We start from the raw sequence: 26,733 nt of genomic DNA, 5'->3' as shown, positions 1-26,733 counted from the left end.
CTCAAAACAGGACACGATGAGGTACAGGGCCACCAAATTCTTGCTTTGGCACGGGCAACAAATAACTCGGGTTAGCTTTCTTCGCTGGGGTCTCAAACAGGAAAACAGTCTTAATTTAAAGTTGTAACATCACTGACAGCGTCAGCCAGCCAGCTACACAGATCTCATTGTTTTTTAAGACAGTTGCTCCAATATTTTCTTCTCAATCAGGTTGGGTCTTTCAGCTTACACAGTTTATTGCAGCTTTCAGGAGCATGGCAGTAGCGTGATTTTGGCTTGGCCAGGAACATGCTGTCTGGTTTCTCGGTCTCTTTAGCACACACACTTAGGCAGTGTAACACTGGATACTCAAATCAGTGAGATTTCTTCATTGCAGGGAATCCCACGGCAAAAGCTTAATGGTTACGCTCTTCAGAAATCATATAGCTGATGGTCAGTAGCTACAGGCTCTATGCAATTTTAACACAGTTCAAAGCTAAACATGGTTACCTTGACAGAGATCTTCAACATGGTCTTTCCGCTTCATTCTGCTTTGGGACAGTCTTATGGCACACTTTTCACTCGAAGAGGGGTCTAGCCTGTGCTCTGGGGGCTGATTCTTCACCTTTATTTTCTATTTTGCCTTCATCTTCTGGGTCTTCATTTTCAGTTTCCATTTCTTAGGGATTTCATCTCAATTAGGCGAGGTGATGATGTTGCACAACTCAGAACGTTGTGGGCAATTTTCCTGCCCCCCCCCCTCGGCGCGCTGGGCTAACAGCTACTTCTTCGGCCTTACACTCTCACGCTCCCACGCTTTGTTAAAAGCCAGACTGTCCTGCAACATTTTTCTAATTAACAGCCTCAGATCTTGTTTTTTTTCCTCTCAGCTCGACCTTGAGCTTTTTGCTGTTTTCTCTCTCTATTCTGAATCTTTTTTTAAAAAAACCTTTTTCCTTCTTTGTTTGACATACATCTCAAGGGGGTGCAAGGTTTGCTTCCCCCACCACCCATAGCCTCCCTCCTAAATTGAAGACAGACACAATTAGGGAATGGGAATTGGTCAGTGAGTAAGGGGTCTCACTGGCCGACACAAGAGGATTTTTCACACCACGCACTTTGCTACTGGCCTGGGCACCCGGACAGTCAACGGTATGCGTCAGAAACCGCAGTAGCCACTCACACAATCATCAATCTCTCCACTACATCCATATGTCCCTGCCACCCACTTTTCCCACTTTTTACCAGAGCGGAAAACGGCTTCCCCAGCTTCCTCAGCTTCCTACTGAGTACTGGCGTGCTGGGTACTGGTGCCCACTCGGGGGTGTGATCAGGCCCCCCTTCTACCCGCAAGGAGTAGGTTCTTTTGTATACGTATACCACCAACACTGACCTTCTTCATAAGGCGGGGCCCTCTTTTTTTCTGCCCAGTGGCCTTTCTCCCTAAAGGCGGGGCCCTCTTTTTCCCATATACTTGCCTTTCTCCTGAAGGCTTCCAATGTGGGTTTCAACTCAATTGCAGCTGCGATACAGGCAGGGCTCAAGTTCCTTCCTCCGCTTCCCAAGGTTCTCTTGCCGCTCGCTGCCGTTTGGGCGATCCCGGTGCAGGCTTTCTCCCATTCACTCGACAAAAAGGTCGGTGGCGCCAAGAAAGGGAGGCATGCGCCGAGCTCGTCTTCCCGGTGCGGCGATCAAGAGCAGGCAACTGCCACCTCTCTGTCTCAGAGCCTGCCACATCCGAGTCACGGCACCATTTATGTTGCAGAACCCAGAGTCAGAGAGACCACGGAGTGAAGGAAAAAGAGATTCTTTATTTAACGCGCGGGCTTAAGGCTGGAATCGTTTCCAAAGAGCCAGAAGCCCCGATTTACATTAGCACATTGGTTTTATAGACATTGTGACACATATGAAACGGCTCCTCCTCCCCCTCCCGCATGGGGTTGCAATCCTCAACATTTCTTCTCTTAGCACTATTGTTTATAATACAAGAACTGGGTTATAGGGTAGCCATGATAAGGAGAGAACAGCAGAGAACAAGATATACAATTGTATGACCTTTGACAAGATAAGGAATTCCTGTGTCTCGTCAGCTTACAACAATATATTCAAGGGAGAAAGAGCTCAGCAAGAACATGAAGCATGAGACTGCATGAGGCTACTTAGTCTGATCCCCGATATGGCTGCTACATGGAAGGAATCATTTGTTAAGGCCAGACTTGGGTTGTGGGTGGACATACCTAAAACCAGACCTGGAAGGTGTTCTCCACCTCAGAGTCCCTGAGGTCAGTAGTTTGAGCAGAAAGCTAGAAGTGGAGCAGGTGGAAGGCCAAGAGGAAGGTCAGGCTCCTAATATTATTTATTACTATGGCTGGCCAATCCAGAGGGTTCATACTGCCTATCAGCCATAGGGGCTGATGTTGCAAAGCTCTGCTTTTTTATGTCAAGGGTGCAGAACATCTTTCAGCCCAAGGGCCAAATTCCACTTTGGAGAAACTCTTGGGGGCCGCTGTCCAGTGCGGGGGGGTGATGGCAAAGGGGTTGGGTCCAAAAACAAAAGGGGCAGGGCCACCCCCCACACACACACACCAGGTTCTTGTCGCTTAAATCTCTTACTGCCAGTAACTAAGCCCTTAGCAGAGGGATTTCAATCTTTTGGAATGGGGGGGAAATTCATAAAAGCCAGGAAACCAAATGATAGGTGGTTGCAGGAAAGGGGAAGGGGCCTGGCCTTCTGTGGACTCTCAGAGGGCTGGATTTGGGCCCTGAGCCTGACGTTCTGCACTGCTGATTTCTGAAGAGGGCTCTGAAGTTGGGACCCCTGGTCCCTCTCAAGGCCAGGTCCCAGCCTCCTACCCCAGAGTCTCCAGTACCGCTCTAATTTGTGTCAGTGACCTTGGCCAGGAGAATTTCCCAGTGGATTGTGTCCAAAATCTGTGTTTTATATAGCAAACCACCTTTATTGGCCCACAACTGCCAGTGTAGAGCATCAACATTTGCCACATTTGGCCTTGCTACCTGATTAGACTTAATAGTTAATTGCTCAAAAATATAGGCCATGAACATTGTTAATGCTAGGCTTTTGAAGGTTTTGCCTAGCGTGACCTTTAAACAGTAGGGAAAATTTTCAAATCCTGTTAATTGCCTATTTACTATGGCTGAAGATTCTTAAAGTCGTTTTTAAGCTGCCTTGCCTTCAGGTTCAATTATTTCCTGAAGAATGTTTGGAAGGCACTTTCCACTTCAGAGGACTTTCAACGTGATAATTATAGCCTAACTGTACCTGCACAATTTATCATTTATATTCATGGGGAACTTTCACTATTGCTAATCCCCACCACACTGAATTGCTAGACTTCTACAGCTATGACTGCTTACTACTAATATTTGAAAAGCAGCAGCTAAATATTTATATAGTGCCAACAGTGTGCTAGGTGCTGTACATCAATACAGTTGACATAGTTCAAGTTGAAGCAGTTTATATACTTATGTGCAGTGATGGCTAAGAACCATAGAATCACCGTGTTGAACAGGACCTTGGAGACAATCTAGTCTACAGATAGTGAGTGGTCAATCAGGAGCCACCAGTGGGTCTTGGAAATGTTTATGATGAATCGAACTATTAGAAATAAGGGCACAACTAGGGTGAGGACCATTGCTCAAAGGCCGAGCATTTGGTCTGCATGCAGGAGGTCCCGGTTCAATCCATGGCATCTCCAGCTAAAAGGATAAGGTGGCAGGTGACAGAAAGGAGCTCTGCCTGAGGCCCTGAAGAACTGTTGCCAGTTAGAGTAGGCAATACTGGGCTAAATGGACCACTGGGGTGACTCATTATAAGGTTATTTCATACGCTCATGGCAGGACCCAGTCTAATTTCCTATGTAGCAGTAGAAGGGAGAGGGGGAGGCAATTCATTCATTCATTCATTTATTATGTTTCTATACTGCCCCATAGCTGAAGCTCTCTGGGCAGTTCACAAAAATTAAAAACCACTAAAAATACATTATATAAAATATAAAACCATTTGCATAATAACATAGAACAAATAACACACAACAACAACATATATCTATAACAAAACCAATCAGCCAGATACAATCAAGAGACTCATTATATGCTGCCAAATGCCTGAGACAGGAGGCAGTTTTAACCTGGTGCTGAAAAGATGACAATGTTGGAACCAGGCGGGCCTCATCGGGGAGATTATTCCATAAACGGGGAGCCAGCATCGAGAAGGCCCTCTCCCTTGTTGCCACCCTCCGAGCCTCCCTTGGAGGAGGCTCCCGGAGGAGGGCCTTCGTCACAGGGCATAGTGTGCAGGTCAGTTCATGTTGGGAGAGGTGTTGTGGTCCTGAGTACTGTGGTCCTGAGCCATGTAGGGCTTTATAGGTCAAAACCAGCACTTTGAATTGGGCTTGGAAGCATATAGGCAGCAAGTGCAATTTAAAGTGTAGCATAAGAGGGAAAGAAGAACTGAACCTTTCTCCCACCTGCAGTTTCCCACCAAAACCAGTTTTTATAGCATAAGTATATGCACGATTACTCAGAACGAAGACCCATTGTGTTCAATGGGCCATACTGCTAGGTAAATGTGTATAGGCTTGCAGTCTTAAAGCCAGTGAAATGTATTTCCAATCTTGGAACCTGCAGAAGGATAAAAACAACTTATACAGAATGGTTTTAGGGAAGGGGGGAAGCGTGGCCAGGGGGTGGGGAATTCATTTCCATCCTCTCACTAGCCCATCCTGTACATTAGATCTCTCCCCTGCCCGATAGTTAGGGATGGACGGATCTGGTCAGTCTCGGTCCCTCCAAGATTATTGGGTTTTTTAAGTCAAGTTTGTTCCATCCATTTCTGTATGAGCATGCAATGCATTTATTTTTAAAATCCATATGGAAATTTATACATAGTTTTTTTAATGTTTGTATGAATAGACACTTTTTAGTGCGCATTTTAACTGTACACAGTTTTGGATGCTTACCCCTGTTGGCTGAAGTGTGTTTGTGCACATTTTGGAAATGTCACGCATTTTTTCTTTGTGCATTTTTCAGACATGTGCATGCTGACAGACACATTGTTTTTGTCTTGCTGAATGCATTGCAAGCTTAGAAATGTATGGATTGCAGACAGTAAATTGCATTCAGGTCCAGGATGTGCAAATTGGGTAAATCTGTTTTTGTGTGTTTTTTAAAGCGCAATACCGTGACGTAGCGAATTTTTCACTACCAGTAGGGAATTGTCAACAGCTTTGGTCCTGAGCAAAGGGCTGCTGCTGTCATGTCTTCGCACCCAATTTGTAAACATCTGAGCAAATCACTAAAGAGGTTTTAAAATCAAGTTTGAGAATTAACATCAATAAGCAAGACCTGAAAAAGCCCTTATTAAAACTAGGGATGTCACAGGAGTCCATCTAAGCCTAGCTCAGGAACAACCCTCAGGGGTTTGGCAGACCCTCCTCAAAACTAGAGATGGGGGAGAAATTCATTCTGTTTTCATGCAAACTTTAATGCAAATTTTTCACTTTCAAACTGATATGTGAAATGAAGCTCAGTTATCTTTCAAGATCCACACTTCTCCGAATTTTGCAGTGGAGTGCTCCAATCAAAAAATGCGTAGCAAAATGTACACATTTAGGGGAAATGTTAAAAATGTTTTATATCAGAAAAATTGCTTGCAAAATGCATATATTAAGCAAAAATTCATGTATTAGGACAAATGCACAAAAATGCTTACGGATTTTCTTGTAAAAAAATCTCGAAGTTTGGAATGAACTGAACTTAAGATAGAATAAAGAGAAACTGAGAGAAACCAAAAGTGACAGATTTGTACATCCCTACTCAAAGCAGGAGGTGAGTCTCCCAACTTCCTCTCCCCATTCAGATCAAAATCCAACCACTCAGGATAATACGTCTCCCAAAGCACTCACCTTTCCATTCTCCTTACCTTGTTCTTTGGGAAGATGCAGCCACATCGGCAGAGGATTAGAGCATTGTCCACAAACCATGTATAGTGGACCACAAGTTCTTGGTATTCCTTCTATTTTTTGTTGCTGGCCCAGTACAACAAAACCAGGAGGGTTGTCAAGCAATTGGAAAGTCACAATATATCACTAGTGGGCTGTATTAGGTTCAGTGAGCCAGAAGTTGTGTATACTTGCTCTTAAAAAACAACCCACTATGGAGTTGTGATTTCAGGGTTTCCAGTAAACAAGTACAAGTTCCAGTAACTCAGACTCTAAGAATTCTTAATAATGATCTTTGAATTAAATTTGTGATCAAATAACTTGTTCTACTGCTCTTTCTTTCTGATGATGGGGGGAAAAGTTTTCTCAGCTTGCATTACGGGATGCTCTGGAGAATGAAAAGAGAATGAGGGAAAAACTGGAAGACAAAAAAAGGCAAGTTCAGACCTATGGTGGCTTTATTTTTGTGCAATGGTGTTGCCACAGGAGAAATGGGACTGTATGCAAAAATGGACACTGTGTTTACCTTAAATGACCAATGGTGGTCAAAATGTATAAACCAGCCCTGAGACAGATGTGGGTCTTATATTTCTGGCTATGATTTCTGGCTACAGCTCTGCAGATACTGCTTCTGAGACCATGGTTTCTAACTAATGTTAGAAATGGCCTTCATTTTTATTCTATTTTTTTGACAACACTGAAAATCACAGTTCAGTATGACTAGAATAAAGAATAGCTCCAATTCAGCGTTGAATCACTTAGGAAAGCATTTTTCAGGAAATTCTGCTAAAGAATACACTTGGTTCTAAATATGAAAAATAAAGTTACAAGAGTTCACCTTCCAGTGCTAGCAGGAAGTTGGAACATCAGCCTAATGCAATTGAAAAAACTCCTATATCTCAGGCAGTTTTCAAAATAATTGTGGAGTCATACAGTAAATCCTATGCACATCTGCACAGTGGTAAGTGCCCCTGAGTTCAGTGAAGCATACTCGTAAGTAAGCATGCATAGGATTGCAGTGTGAGGCTGCAGTCTTATACAGACTTGCCTTAGAGCAAGTGCCATTGAACCCAGTGATGCTTACCTCTGAAGAGACGTGCATAGGATTTCACTGTTAATTGAAATGTTGAAGTTTACACATGAGCTACAACCTAGAATTCATCTGTTGTTAATAATGGTATGTGAATTTTTCATTTCGGCCTCAAAGAATTTTTCATTTTTATGCTCAAACCTCAGCAGAGGTTTGGAGCATTGTCCGTGAACCATGTGTGGCAGACCCACAAGGTATACACATGCTGGCTGGGGCATGCTGTGAACTGCAGGACATTTTTTGTCTAAACATGCATAGGATTATGCCCAGAGGGAGCAGCGGCTAGACAGCCATAGGATATCTGGGTTTCTGGGAACCGACCTTCCCCCACAAGAGGAGCGTGGAGCGGCCAAAATGGGGCATTCCCAGAGGGTGTTATGGGGTGGGGAGGGCGGAAATGCCTGTACGACACATCGAATGTGTCGTACGGCAGCCTCCTCCCCTGCTCTGCCCTTCCGTGGCTAGACATCCGCAATCGACTGTCTAGCTGAAAATGCCGGGCAGGAGAAGCGTGGAGGGAATTATCCCCTCCGTGCTTCTCCTGCCCTGCATTGGATAGGCGGTCACCTCCAAGTTCGGAGGCGGCCACCTATCTGCATAGGATTGCGCCCTAAATTGACTTTAAACCAGTGGAGGCTGGTGGCTCCAGTTTCGGAGGGGCATTGATTCCATTCTACGTTTTAGTCAGAACTCTAAAGGTGCTATCCAAGCTCCTGAATCCTATCCCTGGAATGAGTTCGGCACCTTGGATAGCACCTTTAGAATTCTGGCTGGTTCTACCTAAATTACTTGTGGCAGGTAAATAGGCTTCAAAACAAAGTTCTCTGCAACTAGAAAACTCTTCTTCTTTGTAAAGCATTGTTTGTTTTCTCTGTTCAGAAATCTAAGAAGACCCCAAAAGCTGTTCTTAATATTTGGAATTAACATTCAAAACAGAAGTCAAGACGGCATGCTTATCTATAGCAATAATCGCTTGATAAGGATGTTTGAAAAAGTGGGACCACAGAAGAATATGGAATCTTAGTAAGTTTTCTTCCTTTTTGAACATATGAGAGACACCCTTCAAGGCTGCTTAGGGCACATCCTATGCATGTTTAGACAGAAAGAAGTCCTACAACTCCCATCATCCATGCTTTTTTCTGTCTAAACATGCATAGGATTGTGCCCTTGGAAATGCTTTTATTGTAGTTGTAAGCCAGCAGTCTTCAAAGTCTTATTTAAATGTAGAAACGTATCTGCATAATTCTGAGTATTCTTTCTAAGAAATGAACTCATGGATTTAGGAAAGAGAACAAATTTATATTTATGGACTTACATGTGGAAATATTTGTTTGTCATGTCAGTGAAGGAATCTGTGACTTAAATTCATGGTAATTACCCTTGGTATTTAAGATATGTTTCTATCACAGCGGTTTGGGTGCTGGAGCTGTGGGGATAGTGGATGTGCCCTTAGAAATTATGGAACCAACGCACAACAAGCAGGCCTTTGCCAACGTCACAGAATATAACCACTTGTTGAAAGCAATGGGAAGCTACCTTGTTCAGTATTGGAAAGACATAGGAATCAGTAAGTTGTTATTTCTGGGAGATTATTCATATACCTTAGCAGGCTTGTTCAGGTTGCCTGAACAGGGTGCTACAATGCATGTTGGGAGTCCAGGGCCACGCACTCTGACCTGCTTCCAGTCCCACCCACCCCTCAAACTTCTGCTTTGGCTCACCCAAATGAGCATTTCTGAACAGGAGAAGCAAATGTTGTACCCAGTGAAGGCTAGCGGCTCTGGTTTAGGTGGGGTGGTGAATCCATTCTGGGTTAGCCAGAACCAATCAAAACTCTAAAGCAGCTATCTGAAGTGCTGAACCCCATCCCCAAAACAGTTTCAGTGCCTTGGATAGCTCCTTTGGAGTTCTAGTTGGTTCTGACTGAAACCCAGGGAGGGGGAATATTTCAAAGAATTTTCTCCTTGGGGAGGGGGACAGGTTTTCCACATACCTTTTTAAGTTTGGAGGTGGCTGAAGGATTGTCTACATTTTTATTTTTTATTTTGCTTGAAAAATGCCCCCTGTACAAGACTCTTTACAGAGAGGTTTCTCCTCCCCAGCAGCACTTCTTGAACCCCCATGAGACCACACAGTCTCACCTTCTCCTCTAGGCATTCAGGAAGAGCTCCTGGGCCACAGAAGTTTTGCAAAGAGTCCCGGGCTGTTGCAAACAAGAACAAAAGGGACTTTTGAAGCTTTAGAAAAATGCGTATCTTGCTTGCTCTGTGTTGCTGCAAGGAAGAACATATTTTTTCCAAAGCTCTAAAAGCTGCATTTGCTCTTGCTTTGCAAAGACGCTTCCGCAGCCTGGGAGCCCTTCCTGAATGCCTGTAGGAGAGGGTGACGTCACGTGGTCTCTTGGAAGTTCAGAAAGAGCCGCCAGGCTGGAGAAGAGTCCTAGGCTCCTGCAAGTGCAGTGCAGTGATTAAAAAAAAGAAAGAAAGAAGACCCCTCAGCCACTTAAAAAGGTAAGCAGAAATCCTGTTCTCCTCCCCTAGGAGAAAGTTATTCAAAATTCTCACCTCTCCCAGCCTCTTTCATCAGAGTTTTTCTGCACTCCCACCCCCACCCCACCCTGCGAAATGCCAAAAATTTGGAGCTAGTGTGTTGTAGTGGTGAGAGTGCTGGGACTGGGAGACAGGAGATCTGGGTTATAGTCCCTACTCAGCCATGAAGCTCACTGGGTGACTTTGGGCCAGTCACAGACTCTCAGCCCAACATACCTCACAGGGTTGTTGTTGTGAGGATAGAATGGAGAGGAGGAGGATTGTGTACATCGCCTTAGGTTCCTTGCAAGAGGGGAAAAAGGTGGGATATATAAATGCAATTTTTTAAAAATGGAAGAATCAAAATTTTTAGCACAGCACTAGTAGCTATCCAGGCCCTTGGTTACAGTAAATTTGCTAGCTGTGCCCAAAGCCATGTCAGGGCAATCTGCCCTGGTGCTTACGGTGCCCCAGCCCATCCAAGACACTTGGCAACGCTTAGCAGTTTTCTGCCTCACTACAGTGTACAACTATAGTGCGTTGCAACTATTTGTCCTCCAAGGTCAAAAAGGAGAAACCTTTTTCTGGAATGACTTTGGATACCTGACTGACGAGTGGTATGAAAGACCTTCTGAGACAATTCAGTACAGGAGAAGACGGGCAGTGGAAATTCCTGACATTGTTCAGTGTGGTAAGTTTCTACAGTGGGACGAATTTTAAAAGGAGAAATGGGGGAAAGACAGGATTCAGCAGGATAAAAACGATGGTTCTTTTTTCTTTGACTTCAAATGTATCCGTTCAAGCTTTCCCCTTCATGGATGCCTTACACTGCTGTGTTTTTCACTTCCTTCTTCTTTGAAACGAAACGATCCTTTTATACACAATTCCTTTGTTTCACTTTCTGCTACCCTTAAAAGCACCCTATGTGGCGGATAGTGTAACAGGTCTCCTTCAGATTTTGTGATAAAGGCTTGCTAGCATATAACTTAAGTGGCTTTGTAGGCCTCAGTGTGAGATAAGGGGGATTATGGGCAAGGTGCCAGTTTTCCTGTTTCTATGTTTTAACATAGAAGATACTTAAAAAAAAATACACTGTGTTTTAAGATAGATTTTTTTAAAAGAATACACTTGTTTTTAAAATTCTCTCTCTGCATGAGGGTGTCATTTTGGGGTGGGTGAGATGGAGGAAACACGGTGGCCATGTGTCCTCTTTTACAGTCCTCTTTTTGGAGGGCTTCCAAAGGACTGTCCTCTATTTTGAAGGAGTCCTCTATTTGAAAAGCTCTCTTCTCCAATTCCGGTTTAAAGAACCACAAGAACTGTAGTCCATCATCAGTTTGCACCTGAACAGCAGACAGAACAGGTGGGCACACAGACCACCTGGTCACACCCTTCTACACTATGGTGAGATATACTGTATTTCTATTTAAAGTATAATCCTTATTTTTAAGTTTGCATCTCTACATATAAATTTGGAAATGTTTTGCACATCACTGTCCTCTTTAGTCCCCTTTTGGGGTGATTAATTCCTCTTTTTTGGTACTTCATAGGTGGCCACCCTAGAGGAAAGATGTACAAATGGCAGGAGGTCATAAAGGTCAGAATGGCCTAATTTTGGACCTCTGTGGACCTTGTGGTCACTCAGGACCTTGTCCAGGCTGCCTAAGTTTGAGGCTTCTTTAATATACCTTTCCCCCCCACCCCCATTCTGCTCCATACACTTAACACTTGGGAAAGCTAAATATGATGGGAAATAGCATTACTTTTAAGGCAAAACCCTTACTAAAATGACTTTTGCTGATTAGTAACCAAAGTTGGCAAGGGGCAATAATTAAAAATAAACAATGCAGGTAATCAATCAGTCACAGTGCAATATCAAATCAATTGTGACATTATGATTTGTAATAATTAACCTTGATTTAATTCTATTAATTTCATTAGATATTTGCCTCAAATGGAGACTCATGTCACTTGACACTGATATAAGTCGTGGACGACATAATGACATCTGGAATTGTTCAAAGAGCCCTAACCCTATAGAAAATAAGTAAGCTTTGAAGTTTCAATTCAATCTGCAGCCTTTAGCACCCAGCAGAGTTCCCTCTTTTCTCACTATTGGTTTCAATATACAGCATTATGTCGTTCAAAAAATGATGTACTACTAGCAGTTATTTTATGTTCATAGCATCTTTATGTTCATACTTATTAAGAACATAAGAAAAGTCCTGCAAGGGTCCATCTAGTCCAGCATTCTGTTCCCACAATGGCCAACCAGCTACCCCAATGGGAAGCCCATAAGCAGGACATGAGTGCAACAGCACCCTTCTGCCCATGTTCCCCATCAACTGGCATACAGAGGCATAGTGTCTCTGATACTGGATGTAATACTTCATAACTAGTAGCCATGAGTAGCCTTATCCTCAAAGAGATGCTCACATTTGTATATTAATATGTATATTAATATAATGTTGGGAATATAACAGCATTGCTCTTTTTACTAGAGGAGACACACAACGTCCAGACTCATGTACAAATATTAACACCTTCATACATACAGCTGCCTCGAGTGCCATTTTTTTGGTAGAAAGGTAGGGTACAAATAAAATAAAATGAAATAAAATAAATAATACATAAATAAATAAAACATCTTATATTGGAAGTGTTGCTTTTTCCTAGTTATATTCTCAATTTATACATCTGAAGGCATGCACACCATTTCCTCTGAAACTTATTCAGATATCATCCACCTGGAAAGCAGTACTGCTATTGCAGGCATTGACCGCAAGTTATTGTCATATTGACATCCATGCAGAACATAGTGTACACATGGCCATCTTTTTTCTCTTCTGGAAGTAGGGGAACAGTTACTACACACAAGTGTCCTAGGCCAAGAGTGAGCAATTTGTTTGAGGCCTACAAGTCCCCCCAGCCCTAGCCGGCATCGCTAATGGTGAGAGATGATGAGCATTGTAGGCCAAAACATCTGGAGGGCCACAAGTTGCCCACTCCTGTTCTAGGCTCACCCGGTCTTGGAACAGGTTGAAAGCCTACCTTTGGAGGCAAATTTAGACATTTAGAGAGGAAACATTCTGTTCAAAAATATGGCAGTCCTGGTCCCCAATTCAGCAGCATGAGCAGCAGTAGGGGTGCCACTTTCAAGATGGCACTGGGCATGTTCATTGCAAGCAGACTTCATAGAACACTAGGACAAGATGGTGCTATATTAGTCCAAGCAAAACAAAATGAGGGCAACAGGTGGAAGGGAAAACAACCGAAAAGTGCTGAAAAGTATGCAACATATAATTAAATCACTAGGCTCCAATATGCATGCAAATGTCTATATATATTATTACAGAGTTTAATCAGATGTATTTTACATGGAATGCAAATAGATAATCCTTAAAGGTGAATGTACCCAACCAAGAGATCAAACAACTACGTTGCACACGTATGATGTTAGAATGGGAGGCACTGAATTTGAATTCTGTGGGGATTTGGTAATATCCTGTTTCATTGGACTTCACCAGGTGCTGCCAATAAATGACCAAAGCTCCTCCTCCATATATACTCCTGCCAAAGTTGAATAGAAGCCAGCAGATGTTAGTTGGTTACCTACAGGCATTAAGATTTATTGGAAAGAACAAAGGGATATTTGAGAAGGGGTTTTAAGAAGATAATGGAAAGAATGGTGTATATGGAGGAACAACTTTCGTCATTATCCTTTAAGTCAGAGGTAGGCAATACAGCACCCACGGGTGCACTGGTCCCCACCGAGATCCCAAGTGTGCCCATCAGACCTCACTCAACCCCAGATCTTCCCTCCCCACCCGCTGCCACAGCCTTGCCTGTCCTTTGCACAGCTGCTGCCTTTCCTCCCCTGCTGCTGGTCCTCCTGCCACTGCTGTTCTTTCCCCACCCCCGCCCGCTGCCACAGCCTTTCTCCCTGCTGCTGTTCCTCCCTGCCTGCTGTGGCCTTTCCTCCATCGCTGCTCGTTCCACCATTGCAGCACCTCCCACCCCCCTGTGGCCTTTCCCACTGCTACTGCCATGGCCTTTCCTCCCCTGCTGCTTTAGCCATAAGGTGAGCACGGTAGAAGGGGGTCATGAGCCAGGGGGAAGGAGAAGGAGACTGCAAGCCAGGAGAGAAGGAGCAAATCACAAGCCAGCAGGAGGAAGTAAACTGTGAGTCGGGAGAGAAGAGGAAAGAAATAATGAGTGGGGGGAGAGAGGAGAAGCCCATCTACCCACCCCGACAGCAATTTCTGTGGTGCCTCTAAGACACATTTCAAAATATAAAATGTGCCTGTGGACCCGAAAAATGTTGCCTACCCCTGCTTTAAGCATTGTATATTTGGATTCCATGGAAGATGCACATGATTACTCTTTGTAATGAAACATATATATGACTTTGGCTATATTATTGCAACCACTGTACAAACTTTCCATGCAGTGCAAAATACCTGGTGTTCTCTTGGAGGTACTTCAGACAGCCCAGTCTAGAGAAGGCTAACCAGAGGCAGATACCCCCATGCAGGGAAGAGGTATGAGTGTTGCCTTTTGCCATGGGCAGCTTGAATGCCGGTCCACACAAGTCCTTTGCTCTCTGGTCTTTGGACCCCTTCCAGTATGAATAATTCCTAGTCAGATCATTCAGGAAGAGAGCATAAACATTTCTTCACAGTAATTCCTTTTTCTTGCATTGATCGCTATCACTCGGTAGGTGTAATGTACCAGAACGTTTGCCCTCCATTCCTTTGGGCACCTTCAACCCAACTCAGTCACTGAACAACAAACAAAAGCTAGTCATAGATTCCATTCGGGAACGTAAAAGGAAGCTGGAAAACCTACAATCTCAGGTGAGCTCTTTGCTGAGATTTACTCTGATGTCTGAAAAACTGTATATGTTTTGACTGAGAATTATAGAATTAGAATTCAATTGTTTCTACTTTTTTAATACATTTAGGCCCAGACCAAAAGTCAGAATATTTAAACTTTTGGTGACCTTGGGCAGGGGATGGGGGGTGATTTGCGGACACTGAAAGTAAGGGTTTGTTTTGAGGGTCCAAAATTCTTCAAATGGGGGGCAGTTACCCCTGTTATATGCAATTGTAGTTTCCTCCTTTCTCCCTCTCGTATTTATATTTAAACTTTAAATAAAATTTATTTTTAATTTGGCATAAGGCAGCATCAGTGGTGAGGACAGCAGCCACCATTTCTCCCCCACCCCTTCCCAGAATGCCCCTGGAAGAATACTGTGTACCACCACTCCAGAGGCATTCTAGAGGAGGGGGGAATGGCAGCTGATGGCTGTGAGAAAAACTCTGTCCCTGCCACTATTACCACCACCACAAGAGGCGGTGGCAGGGAAATATGATGAGTTTTGCCCTATCCCCCAAAATCATAGAATCATAGAATAGTAGGGTTGGAAGGGGCCTACAAGGCCATCGAGTCCAACCCCCTGCTCAATGCAGGAATCCAAGTCAGAGCATCCCTGACAGATGGCTGTCCAGCCTCATCTTGAATGCCTCCAGCATGGGAGAGCCCACCACCTCCCTAGGTAACTGGTTCCATTGTCGTATTGCTCTAACAGTCAAGAAGTTTCTCCTGATGTTCAGCTGGAATCTGGCTTCCTGTCACTTGAGCCCATTATTCTGTGTCCTGCACTCTGGGATGATCGAGAAGAGAGCCTGGCCTTCTTTGTGACAATCTTTCAAGTACTTGAAGAGTGCTATCATATCTCCCCTCAGTCTTCTCTTCTCAAGGCTAAACATGCCCAGTTCTTTCAGTCTCTCTTCATAGGGCTTTGTTTCCAGTCCCCTGATATCAGCACACACATACCCAGTTTCTCCACCTGCAAATGGAATTGCAAATTGGGGGTGGACATTTTGTTTAGCCATAATTATGTTAGATCTGGCATAACAAAAGTTTGGCACTGTTGACTAGAAAAATAAATTCATTCTAGTGACAAAGACTTTTGCACCATACTTGAAGAAAGTGTTGCCATTGCTTTACTTCAGGACTGCAAAATGTGTGACCCACCGTGTTGAATGCAGCTTACCAGCCTGGAATAGCACCTCAGCAGGAGCTTAATTTTTTTTCCCCTGCTTAAGACTGCACCTGGTTGTCATGCACCTGGCAAGACACAGTATATAGGTGGTGAGCCATATTTGACCTGGTGGGTTAATTTGGCATAAGCCCGCTACACCTACTGAATAAAATGAGTAAAGCTTAAGTGATAACTATACATGGTTTAATATGTAAGACACAGAACTTAACACACATCAGGAGGATGTGAAGGGAAGGATAGGGACAGGGAACCTGGAAAATAGAGGTATATTGTTGCATATCTTGTACCATCAACTGTATAATTGTAGAGGAGGGAGGAGGGTTTCTTTTATTTTTCAAAATCAATCTCAAAAACCTTTCACCAGGCCAAGACATTTTGCTGTCTGGTGCAGAATAGCAAATGGCACCACCCCTCCCTACAGTTGCATAGTACCCCACGCTGGCGAATTTCTTTTGGCACTTGAGGCAGAAATCCCACAAACACCACTTCCTAAAAGCAAAAACATAGAAGAATAATTTAAATAGCTAACAACTTGCTACCTTTTCATGACACCCCAAATCAGCTGCCAAAGGCAGCCACCTCACTCTGTCTAATGCTAGGGCCGGTTCTGCTATTCAGCTGCATACACATTAGCAACATTCTTTCGTGTTAAATAAAGCTTTTGTCTGTACCAATATTGTTTAGTAGCACAAAACGTGTGTGAGTGGTTGACATTTGGCATTTGTGTGTGTAGATAAAGCATTCAGGTTAGTGAAGCAGGGTTCCAGCAGATTGATCATTGGCAGTTTTAAAGGTTCGTGTATGTACGACTACTGTATTAAAAAAGTCTGTATAAATATATAAATTGCATGTGCATTCTGCTGAACCTTGTGGTATGATTCTACATTTGATTGTGAACAAATTGCATCTTTGTTCACACGTTAATCTAAGAAAACCCAAAGATAATGCATCTCGTCCCACTTTGAAAAAACACAGTGAAGGTCCATTCTTTTGGTCCCAGAAGCTCTCGGGCTTCGCATGCTTTCAAGTTCAATGCAGTTCCTTAATAAAAGCTTTTAACTATGCTATATTTGTCATTATCTTGGCAGCAATAACTGGTCTGCTGGAACTCTTTAAGGATTTAAGTGCTTCTTCTCCTATTTGAATCTGCACTGAATACCTTTCAAACTGTGCAGATAGCCTGCACACATTACAATCAACTACTTTCATTTGTGATGACAATTTCAAAGAAAGGATTGCACTTTTGGTAGGGGGAAAAGTGACAATTGCAAGGGAGAAATGGACATTTTCAGTCCGTTTCAGTCCGTTTTTCAAACTTTGGGACAGTGAATAAACTCCACAGGACTCCTGTGCCTGGGGAGGAGGGATGAGATGTTTGTTCTTTGTTTAGAAGTGTGTTTGTTCACTTATTCAAGCAAACAAATGTATTTTCATTGTTCATATAAATAGTAAAGGGATTTTCAAAAATGACTTTAGTTTTCAAAATAGTAATGGAATTTTTAAAACAAAAGTTAGCCCAAATTTTTCTTTGAGAACTGTCCTCTACAGTGGGATTATTTCCCTCTTTCTCCATCCCCAGAATTTTATTAAGGTTGAATTTTACTCAGTGCTTTTGACCATTCATTCACCCCAAATAAATTTCATTTAAAGTCTGACACACTCCTAAACTAGCTCTTCTGATCTTGGGCATTATATTGCATTATCTTGGGAGAACATCTCCATGTAAAACCAATGTTCTCTGAAATGCTAACTGGGGGTGGGTGGGGGAAGGAAGTGAAAGAGGAGTTACCAACTACCACAGGATGTGAGAGGTGTATATACTGAACTGTCCTCATTGACCCTGTTGGGTCCTGAGCTGCCATTTGGGCTGGCAATGATCAACATAAACAACCTGGTGTTGGCTCTGATACAGAAAATGCCAGCTCTTTCCACATTGAGTGCTTATCAATGGGATTTTCTCAAGCTGGGGAGAGGTAACGAGCAGAGTACCGCAGGGCTCAGTCCTGGGCCCAGTGCTCTTCAACATTTTTATTAATGACTTGGAGGAGGAGGAGGTGCAGAGTATGCTGATCAAATTTACAGATCACACAAAATTGGGCAGGATAGCTAATACCTTGGAAGACAGAAACAAAATTCAAAGTGATCTTGATAGACTGGAGCGCTGGGCAGAAAACAACAGAATGAGATTTAATAGGGATAAATGCCAAGTTCTGCACCTAGGAAAAAGAAACCAAATGCACAGATACGTGGCTCAAGATGGGGGATGCGTGGCTCAACAACACTACAAGCAAGAAGGATCTTGGAATTGCTGTAGATCACAAGCTGAATATGAGCCAACAATGTGATGTGGCTGCAAAAAGGGCAAATGCTCTTTTGGGCTGCATTAATAGAAGCATAGCTTCCAAATCCCTGGATGTATTAGTTCCCCTCTACTTAGCACTGGTTAAGCCTCATCTGGAGTACTGTGTCCAGTTCTGGGCACCACATTTTAAGAAGGATGCAGACAAACTGGAAAGGTATAGAGGAGAGGGCAACAAAGATGATCAGGGGACTGGAAACAAAGCCCTATGAAGAGAGACTGAAGGAACTGGGCATGTTTAGCCTTGACAAGAGAAGACTGAGAGGAGATATGATAGCGCTCTTCAAGTACTTGACAGGTTGTCACAGAGAGGAAGGCCAGGATCTCTTCTCGATCATCCCAGAGTCCAGGCCATGGAGTAATGGGCTCAAGTGACAGGAAGCCAGATTCTGGCTGAACATCAGGAAAAACTTGCTGACTGTTAGAGCAATACGACAATGGAACCAAAGGGAGGTGGTGGGCTCTCCCACACTGGAGGATTCAAGACGAGGCTGGACAGCCATATGTCAGGGATGCTCTGACCTGGATTCCTGCATTTAGCGGGGGGTTGGACTCAATGGCCTTGTAGGCCCCTTCCAACCCTACTATTCTATGATTCTATGAGTGTTCATTCAGACAACATAATCACAATATGAAATTGACATGCTAAAATCACTTTTGTGCTGAATTTACGACATTAAAAAAATAATGTGTGAATTAGGCCTCAATGGATATTCCAGGTTCATATATTACATATAGCCTTTTAACATGGTCCCTAGATGCAGTATGCACATTGTTATATTATATTCTGTAATTATTATTAACATTTATATGCCAACTTATCTGCTAAAAAGCCATCAAAACTGTTTAAAACAATAAAACCCTGCAATAATAAAAACAAGAACATTAAAAACAGTAAACACATGAAAAACTACACACTTTAAAAGGCTAAGCTGAAAAGATACATCTTTATATCCTTTCTAAAGGCCAAGAAAGTGGAAACTAGTTGGAATATTTGAGGGAGCACATTCCATAATTTGGGGGCAACACGGTAGAAAGCCCTTTCACGCATGCCCGACAAACGGGACTCCACAGGTAATGGTGCCCTGAAAAAGGCCTCTCCTGCAGATCTTAACAGTTACTCAGGCAGTTTTATAGCAAGACAGTCTGTACCTTAGCTAGATCCTATGTAATTTAGGGCTAGGGATGTCTGTCACTGGGAAATCGGGGGCAGGGGGGTTGCTCAACAGAATTCTGCAGCATGTGCAACTTGCTCTGGATCTGCGAGCCAAAGCTGTGGGTTGTTCCCTGAACTCTGGAAACTTACTGGTGCATTTTGGGGGAAGGTTCTGCAATTTGTGCAAATTTCTGGGCAATTTGCACAAATTCGGCCATAATTTGTGCATATTGCTGAGAAATTTTCACAGATTTCTGTACCTTCCAAAGATGCTCAAATTTCCTGGAACTGAAATGAAGACCGGAGGGCTGAGCCTAGGAAGACCCATCGAACTCTACCCCACAAACGGATTTGTCCGACATCCGTATTAGGTCTTTAAGGTTAATACGAATACCTTGAATTGAGCCCAGAAAGCAAATGGCAACCAGTGCAGGTCTTTCAGGATAGGTATAATGTGATACCAATACTGTGCACCAGTTATTAGCCTAGCTTCTGAATTTTGTACGAATTGAAGCTTCCAGACTAGGGATTTACGAAAGTGACTTACCTTTCCGCGGATTATGTTGATGTTGGGGGGGAGGCGTTCCGTCCCTCCCCCCGGAATCCTGGCCGGGGGGGAAGGCACTCCGTTCCTCCCCCCCGGAATCCTGGACGGCCAGCTCCGCTCCGCAGCGATTCTGCGGAGCCGCTGGCCAGCTCTGCCAGCAGCCGGACATCCGGCCGCTGGCTAGCAGGGACGCAAATGGTGGCACCTGTAGCCACCACCGTTTGCGTCCCTGCAGTCAGCCATGATAGGCTACATAAATGTTTACATAGCCTATCATGGCTGATTTAAAAAAAAAAAAAATGCGCGTACACAAATGGCGGCGGCCATGGCCGCCGTCATTTGCGTTCTTTATTTTGGCACGTCTTAGTCTACGTAAACATTTATGTAGACTAAGACGGCAAAAATAAGGGAACGCAAATAGCATAGCGTACGTGCGGGGGTTTGGGGGGGGGTTTAAGTCAGCCGTGATAGGCTACATAAACATTTACGTAGCCTATCACGGTGTTTTTTTTAAATCTAGCCGTGATAGGCTACGTAAATCTTTACGTAGCCTATCACATTTCTTTGTTTTGTTTTGTTTTTTAACCTGGAAATGGCGGCGGCCGGTCGGAAGACCGGCCGCCGCCGAACCGCTGCCGAACCGGAGCCGCCACCAGAGCCACCGCCACCAGGAAGATCTGCCCAAGGTAAGTCCCATCCCGGGGTTGGCGGGGGGGCGTTCCGCCACCGATTTCGGGGGGCCGAATGCGCTGGCATTCGGCATCCCCGAGATCCGTGGCGGAACTTTCGTACATCCCTATTCCAGACACTCTTCAGGGGTAGCCCCACATATAGCACATTGCAATATTATATTTATTATATTATATTATATTATATTATTCCTCCAAGGAACAACAGACAAAGTGTCCCCCCTCACCCCCAGCCATTTTATCTTATGAAATAAGTTAGGCTGAGTGATGGTGACTGGTGCAAGATTATGGTGAGATTCATGTCCTGCTTGAGATTTGAACCTCTGTCTCCACATTCTTAGCCTGACGCCCTAACCACTACACCACACTGGCTCTTCTATGTTGCATAATGTTCATAATTGAAGATTATCTAATGCCCATAATGCTGATCAACCATTCTTTCTCACTCCCAACAGCCTATCACAGTCGTTTGATTTTTATGCACATCTAAGCAATATAATCAACTTCAAACAGGGTCTCATTTGAATGTGCATGATCTGCCTTTCTTAGATGAAAGAAAATAAATTCTATACATTGCAACCACTAGTGTGGTTTTTCTATACATTGCAACCACTAATGTGGTTTTTCTATACATTGCAACCAATAGTGTGGCTTTTCTATACATTGCAACCAATAGTCTGGTTTTTCTATACATTGCAACCACTAGTGTGGTTTTTCTACACAGAACAGGCCAAGTACAATGGCTGCAATAGTAAACAAGTGTGCAGTAGCTCTTCTCCAGCTCTTATTTCAGCTGATGAAGTGGGCTGTAGTCCACAAAAGTGTATGTCAGAATAAATGTGTGAGTCTTTAAGGTGCCAGGGTACTCTTTGTTGTTTCTCCTGCAATAGACCAACATGGCTACAAATTTCATATCATGGGTATTTTCTTGTGCTGTGTGTAATAGGGATGGAGGAAAATTCCGCCACGGACTCCAATGAGGCTGGATTCTAAGAATCCGCCCCCCGGAGTCTGGGGCGGAACGGAAGACTCACCTCCGCCACCCGGAGAAATCCGCGCTGGCCGGATCCTACCCGCCGCCATCCGTCCGCTGCCATCTGCTGCTCCCTGTCCCATCCACTGCTGCCTGTCTTCGGGCACAAATGGCATCCGGCGTAGCGGACGCCATTTGTGTCCCTGCCTTTTGCCGTGATAGGCTATGTAAAGATTTAGCCTATCACGGCAAAGAGCAGGGACGCAAATAGCATCCACTACACCATTTGCATCCCTGCTAGGGATGTACGAAAGTTCCGCCACAGATCTCGGGGAGGCCGAATGCCAGCGCATTCAGCGCCCCGAAATCGGTGGCGGAACGGCCCACCCCCCCACCCCCCTGGGACGAGACTTACCTTGGGTGGATCTTCCTAGCGGCTGCGGCTCCGGCAGCAGCTCTGGTGGCGGTTTGCCGGCGGCGGCTGCGGCAGCCGGTCTTTTGACCGGCTGCCACCGCCACCATTTCCAGGTTAAAAAAAAAAAAAGTGACAGGCTACGTAAAGATTTACGTAGACAATCATGGCTAGATTTTAAAAAAACACTGTGATAGGCTACGTAAATGTTTACGTAGCCTATCACGGATGACTTAAAAAAAAATGCATATGCAAATGGCCGCTGCCATTTGCATTTCTTATTTTGGCATGTCTTAGTCTTATTTTGGCATGTCTTAGTCATTTACGTAGACTAAGACAGTGGAAATAAGTGGAATGCAAATAGCGTAGATGCTACGCTATTTGCGTTTCCCTTATTTTCGCCATCTTAGTCTACGTAAAAGTTTACGTAGACTAAGACATGCCAAAATAAAGAACACAAATGGCGGCGGCCATGGCTGCCGCCATTTGTGTACGTGTGTTTTTTTGTTTTGTTTTTAAATCAGCCATGATAGGCTACGTAAACATTTACGTAGCCTATCACAGCTGACTGCAGGGACGCAAACGGCGGCAGCTACGGCCGCCGCCATTTTTGTCCCTGCTAGCCAGCAGCCGGATGTCCGGCTGCTGGCGGAGCCGGCCAGCGGCTCCGCAGAATCGTGGCAGAGCACAGTCGGCCGGCCAGGATTCCGGGGAGGAGGAACGGAGCACCTCCCCCCCCGGCCAGGATTCCAGGGGTAGGGACAGAATGCCTCCCCCCCACCATCAACATAATCCGCGGAAAGGTAAGTCACTTTTGTACATCCCTAATCCCTAGGGATGTCAGAGAATTTCACCACGAATCTCGGGGAGGCCGAATGCCAGCGCATTCGGCCCCCCGAAATTGGTGGCAAAACGGTCTGCCACCCCCCCCGCCCCCCCCGGGACGGGACTTACCTTGGGCGAATCCTCCTGGCTGCGGCGGTGGCGGCAGCAGTGCGGCGGCGGCGGCTGTGGCAGCCGGTCTTCCGACCGGCTGCCACCGCCGCCATTTCCAGTAAAAAAAAAAAAGTGAAAGGGTATGTAAAGATTTACGTAGCCTATTACGGCTAGATTTTTAAAAAATACCATGATAGGCTACGTAAATGTTTACATAGCCTATCACGGCTGATTTAAAGGAAAAAACACACACGGCGAAGTGTGTAGACTAAGACGGCGAAAATAAGGGGAACGCAAATAGCGTAGACGCTACGCTATTTGCGTTCCCCTTATTTTCACCGTAGTGTACATAAAAGTTTACGCAGGCTAAGATGTGTCAAAATGAGGAACACAAATGGTGGCGCCCATGGGCGCCGCCATTTGCATACGTGCGGGTTTTTTTCCTTTTTAATCAGCCGTGATAGGCTACGTAAACATTTATGTAGCCTATCACGGCTGACTGCAGGGACACAAACGGCGGCGGCTACGGCCGCCACCATTTGCGCACCTGGCCGGCCAGGATTCGAGGGGAGAGGGATGGAGCGCCTCCCCCCTGGCCAGAATTTCGGGGGGGGAGGGATGGAGCGCCTCCCCACCACCAGAATTTGGGGGGGAGGGATGGAGCGCCTCCCCCCCGCCAGAATTTCGGGGGGGAGGGATGGAGTGCCTCCCCCCCGCCAGAATTTCGGAGGGCAAGGACGGAGCGCCTCCCACCCACCTCGAATCAAATTTCGTTAAAGGTAAGTCACTTTCGTACATCCCTATGTAATCCCTGCTCTTTTCCATGATAGGCTACGTAAATCTTTACATAGCCTATCACGGCAAAAGGCAGGGATGCAAATGGCGTCTGCTACGCCAGATGCCATTTGTGTCTGAAGACTGGCAGTCCGGCAGCGGACGGACCCAGCCAGTGGCTGCTCGGACTCACCGCGGAGCCAGCCAGGGAGGATTCCGGGGGGAGGAACGGATAGCCTCCCCCCCCCCACGGACCCCCCAGCAGACTCAGAAAGGTGAGTTCTGTACACCCCTGGTGTATAAAAGTCATTCATATGCCCTGGAAAACCCCATGTATATGACTGGCACATGCAATGGCCTATCCACACATGAACAATACATTAATTTCTACACATTATACATGTGCCTTCTGTATAAGTAATTAAGGGCTGAGCAAAAAATGTCCTCTGAAATTCTCCACTGTACTTGCATGTGGCAAAATTGGAGCAGCACGTTTACCAGATATTCTATGCAGAGGTGGAATTCTCCAAACACTTTGTGTGGTGGGGGGATTCTCAGACCATTTCTTAGAAAATTATGTTCTGAGAAATAATCAGCTCAGTTAATACTGAATTAAACTATGTTGTTCATACTGGTGGATGAAGGAAGCAATAAGCTAGGAGAGAAAGAAGGTATGGAAATTGTAAAAGCCACAGTTTCATCTCAAATTCTCCACCCCATCGGCAGGTGAAATGGGATGGGTGGGTTGCCAAGTATTCTCCAGGGAGGGAGCTGAACTCAGTGGAGGCTGGTGGCTCCGATTTTGGTGGGACTGTGAATCCATTCTGGGTTTCAGAACCATCCAGAACTCTAAAGGAGGAATTCAAGGTACTGATCCTGTCAGCACCTTGGATACCTCCTTTAGAGTTCTGGCTGAAACCCAGAATGGATTTATAGTCCCACCACAAACAGACCCACCAGCCTCCACTGGCTGAACTTCTCCAACTGTTCCAGGAGAACCCAAAAAGGAAATTCTCAGAAATTTTATCAGGAACGTTTTTGAGAGATTTTGGCATGGAGACCCTAGTCTAGTTTGCTTAAAAAACATGGGTGGGCAATTTGAGGCCCTCCAGATGTTTTGGCCTACACAACTCCCATCAGCCCTAGTCAACACAGCCAATGGAGAGAGTTGATGGGAGTTGTAGGACAAAACATCTGGAGGGCCAAATGTTGCCCAAGCCTGATTTACAGGATCACAGCTTCCATTTATAATAATGAACAGATACAAACGTCTGCTTTTGAGACTCCTTTTTTTCTTACAGAAACTTTCCTTGATACAGCCACATACAGTTGTCCCACATGCAGTTGGCAGCAGAACCTCTGCAAAGCATGTGAGTAACTTGGACTGCATTCTTATGCATACTTTCTTGGGAATAAGTACCACTAAAATCAGCGGAACTTGCTTCTGAATAGTCATGGCTAGGATTGAGCTGTAAACCATTCATTTTACCATTGTGTTGGACTACAGATTCAATCATCCTCAGCCAGCATGATCTATGCTGGCTGGAGAAGATGGGAGTTGTGTTCCAATACATCTGGAGGATACCAGATTGGGAAAGGCTGAAATGTGCTTTTAGGAAGTGCAAAACCCAAAGCATTTCAGTGTACAGAATAGATCATTACTCAAGATCTAGGCAGCTTGATACATATCAGTATGTCAGTATTACTCAGCCAAACATTTCAGGAGTGGGGAAAATGGAGATAATTACAAAACATGCTGTTGGAATAGAAAGATAACTGTCCCTTCAGTAGAGAATGCTCAACATGGCTACACAGTATTTCAACTGGGGAGCATCCTCTATGAAAACATCTCTTAGAAAACATTTAGCCGTACAACAGGGCACATTCATTTGTATCTATGCGAACTACCTTGGCAGGGGAAACCACCAGGACACAGTGACTACTGCTTTTTTATTCGGGGAACATTATATCATAACATCAATCCCTCTGTCTGTGAGCTTCAGGGGAAGAGTGCTGTTCATTATGTAGGCAAAACTGCATCGCCCACACACAAGAGGGAAGTATCAGCAGATTCGAGGTTTTGCATAAGTTTAAGGTTTGCATAAGTACAAAAACCAAGAACAAAGCCTGGTTTGCAATCCTGGTTTGAAAAGGGAGCAACAAGCTGGAATCCCCAGAGTTTGGACAACATGCTAAGCTTCTGATTTCTGGTTAGTTTAGCCATTGTGTTAGCAGTGAAAAGCAAAGAAGAAGCAAATGGGCTGCAGGCATCAACAACCAGTTCATTCACGATAGGCCAGGATTCTCCAGGATCCTGGCTTATTGTTCCATCCAAACATGGCTACTGTTTCACTGTACCCTATACCAAGAACAGAATCTTAAGGTCCATGCTCTGTTGTTCCACCCTTGCAGAGCAAAAAGTGCTCATCAGATAGGTACTGCCCTAAAAGACTACTCAGCAAAATAAATAATTTGGCAAGCTGTGAATTTTAAAAGTACTTCTAGGAACATCAATGCCCTTGAGCAAATCATAGTTTATATTCACTCCTGAATTAAACCATCAGGCAGATATATTTTTCCCCAATGGAACAATTCTACCCAAGCTAAAAAAAGTGATGTCAGTTTTTCCTCTTTCCGAAAAAGAATGAAAATGTCAGGAAGATGGTGTGCCAGCGGAAAACTTTTCATAAAGAGCCATCTCCTGCCTGCAGACGTTTGATTAAGAACAGAACAAATAAAGGATGTATCCAACACTACAGCCATCAAAAGCAGTCCCCTACAAAGCAAAAGACTCGCTCTCGGAGGTTACAGCATCCTTGTCAGGAGGAACAAGATTTCTTTTCTGTGCCTGAGGATAGGAAATATCACAACATGCCAATGGTACAGTATATTGCAGAATGTGTTGAAAGCAATCCATAGGGTGTACAGTATTTGGTGTACTTTATTGTTCTTACTCTAATTCACGTGCCACTTTTTGAGCACAACATTTTATTCTAGTAAATGTGTTGCATAAAGTAGCAGACACACCCAGACAAGGTGACAGTGGATTATCTCTCAGCCTCAGTGTTCCTCTTCTGTAAAATTGGGGTACTAATTGGTTGCTTTTGACCAAGTCTTTGTTCAGCTCTGCTGGCTAATTTTAAAGAGTTGTTAGAATCCATGATCTGGAATGACTCACAAGTAGATTTGCGTGTGTGTGTGTGTGTGTGTGTGTGTGTATGCAGTAATGTCTGGTGTTTGGAGTGCCAGTAGGTATTAGAGTC

At 44.5% G+C, this 26,733-nt stretch overlaps 1 protein-coding gene across 1 annotated transcript in view; it reads left to right on the top strand.

Moving 5' to 3' along the window:
* The window catches only part of MORC1 (MORC family CW-type zinc finger 1), a 101,219-nt gene that overhangs the window by 50,439 nt on the left and 24,047 nt on the right, over positions 1 to 26,733 (top strand). The window contains exons 12-19 of the mRNA XM_084843353.1: positions 6,301 to 6,374; positions 7,909 to 8,052; positions 8,439 to 8,596; positions 10,120 to 10,248; positions 11,499 to 11,604; positions 14,278 to 14,413; positions 24,772 to 24,840; positions 26,114 to 26,350. Coding sequence (XP_084699479.1) covers positions 6,301 to 6,374; positions 7,909 to 8,052; positions 8,439 to 8,596; positions 10,120 to 10,248; positions 11,499 to 11,604; positions 14,278 to 14,413; positions 24,772 to 24,840; positions 26,114 to 26,350 — 1,053 coding nt within the window. The remainder of the gene's footprint in view (positions 1 to 6,300; positions 6,375 to 7,908; positions 8,053 to 8,438; positions 8,597 to 10,119; positions 10,249 to 11,498; positions 11,605 to 14,277; positions 14,414 to 24,771; positions 24,841 to 26,113; positions 26,351 to 26,733) is intronic.

The sequence above is a fragment of the Heloderma suspectum genome, chromosome 3 (genome assembly GCF_057233095.1).
Source record: "Heloderma suspectum isolate Gila_16-S chromosome 3, 16-S_ref, whole genome shotgun sequence".
In the NCBI taxonomy this organism is placed as follows: domain Eukaryota; kingdom Metazoa; phylum Chordata; class Lepidosauria; order Squamata; family Helodermatidae; genus Heloderma; species Heloderma suspectum.
Note: the sequence above shows the minus strand (reverse complement) of the source record. Positions and strands in the feature narration are given on the sequence as shown.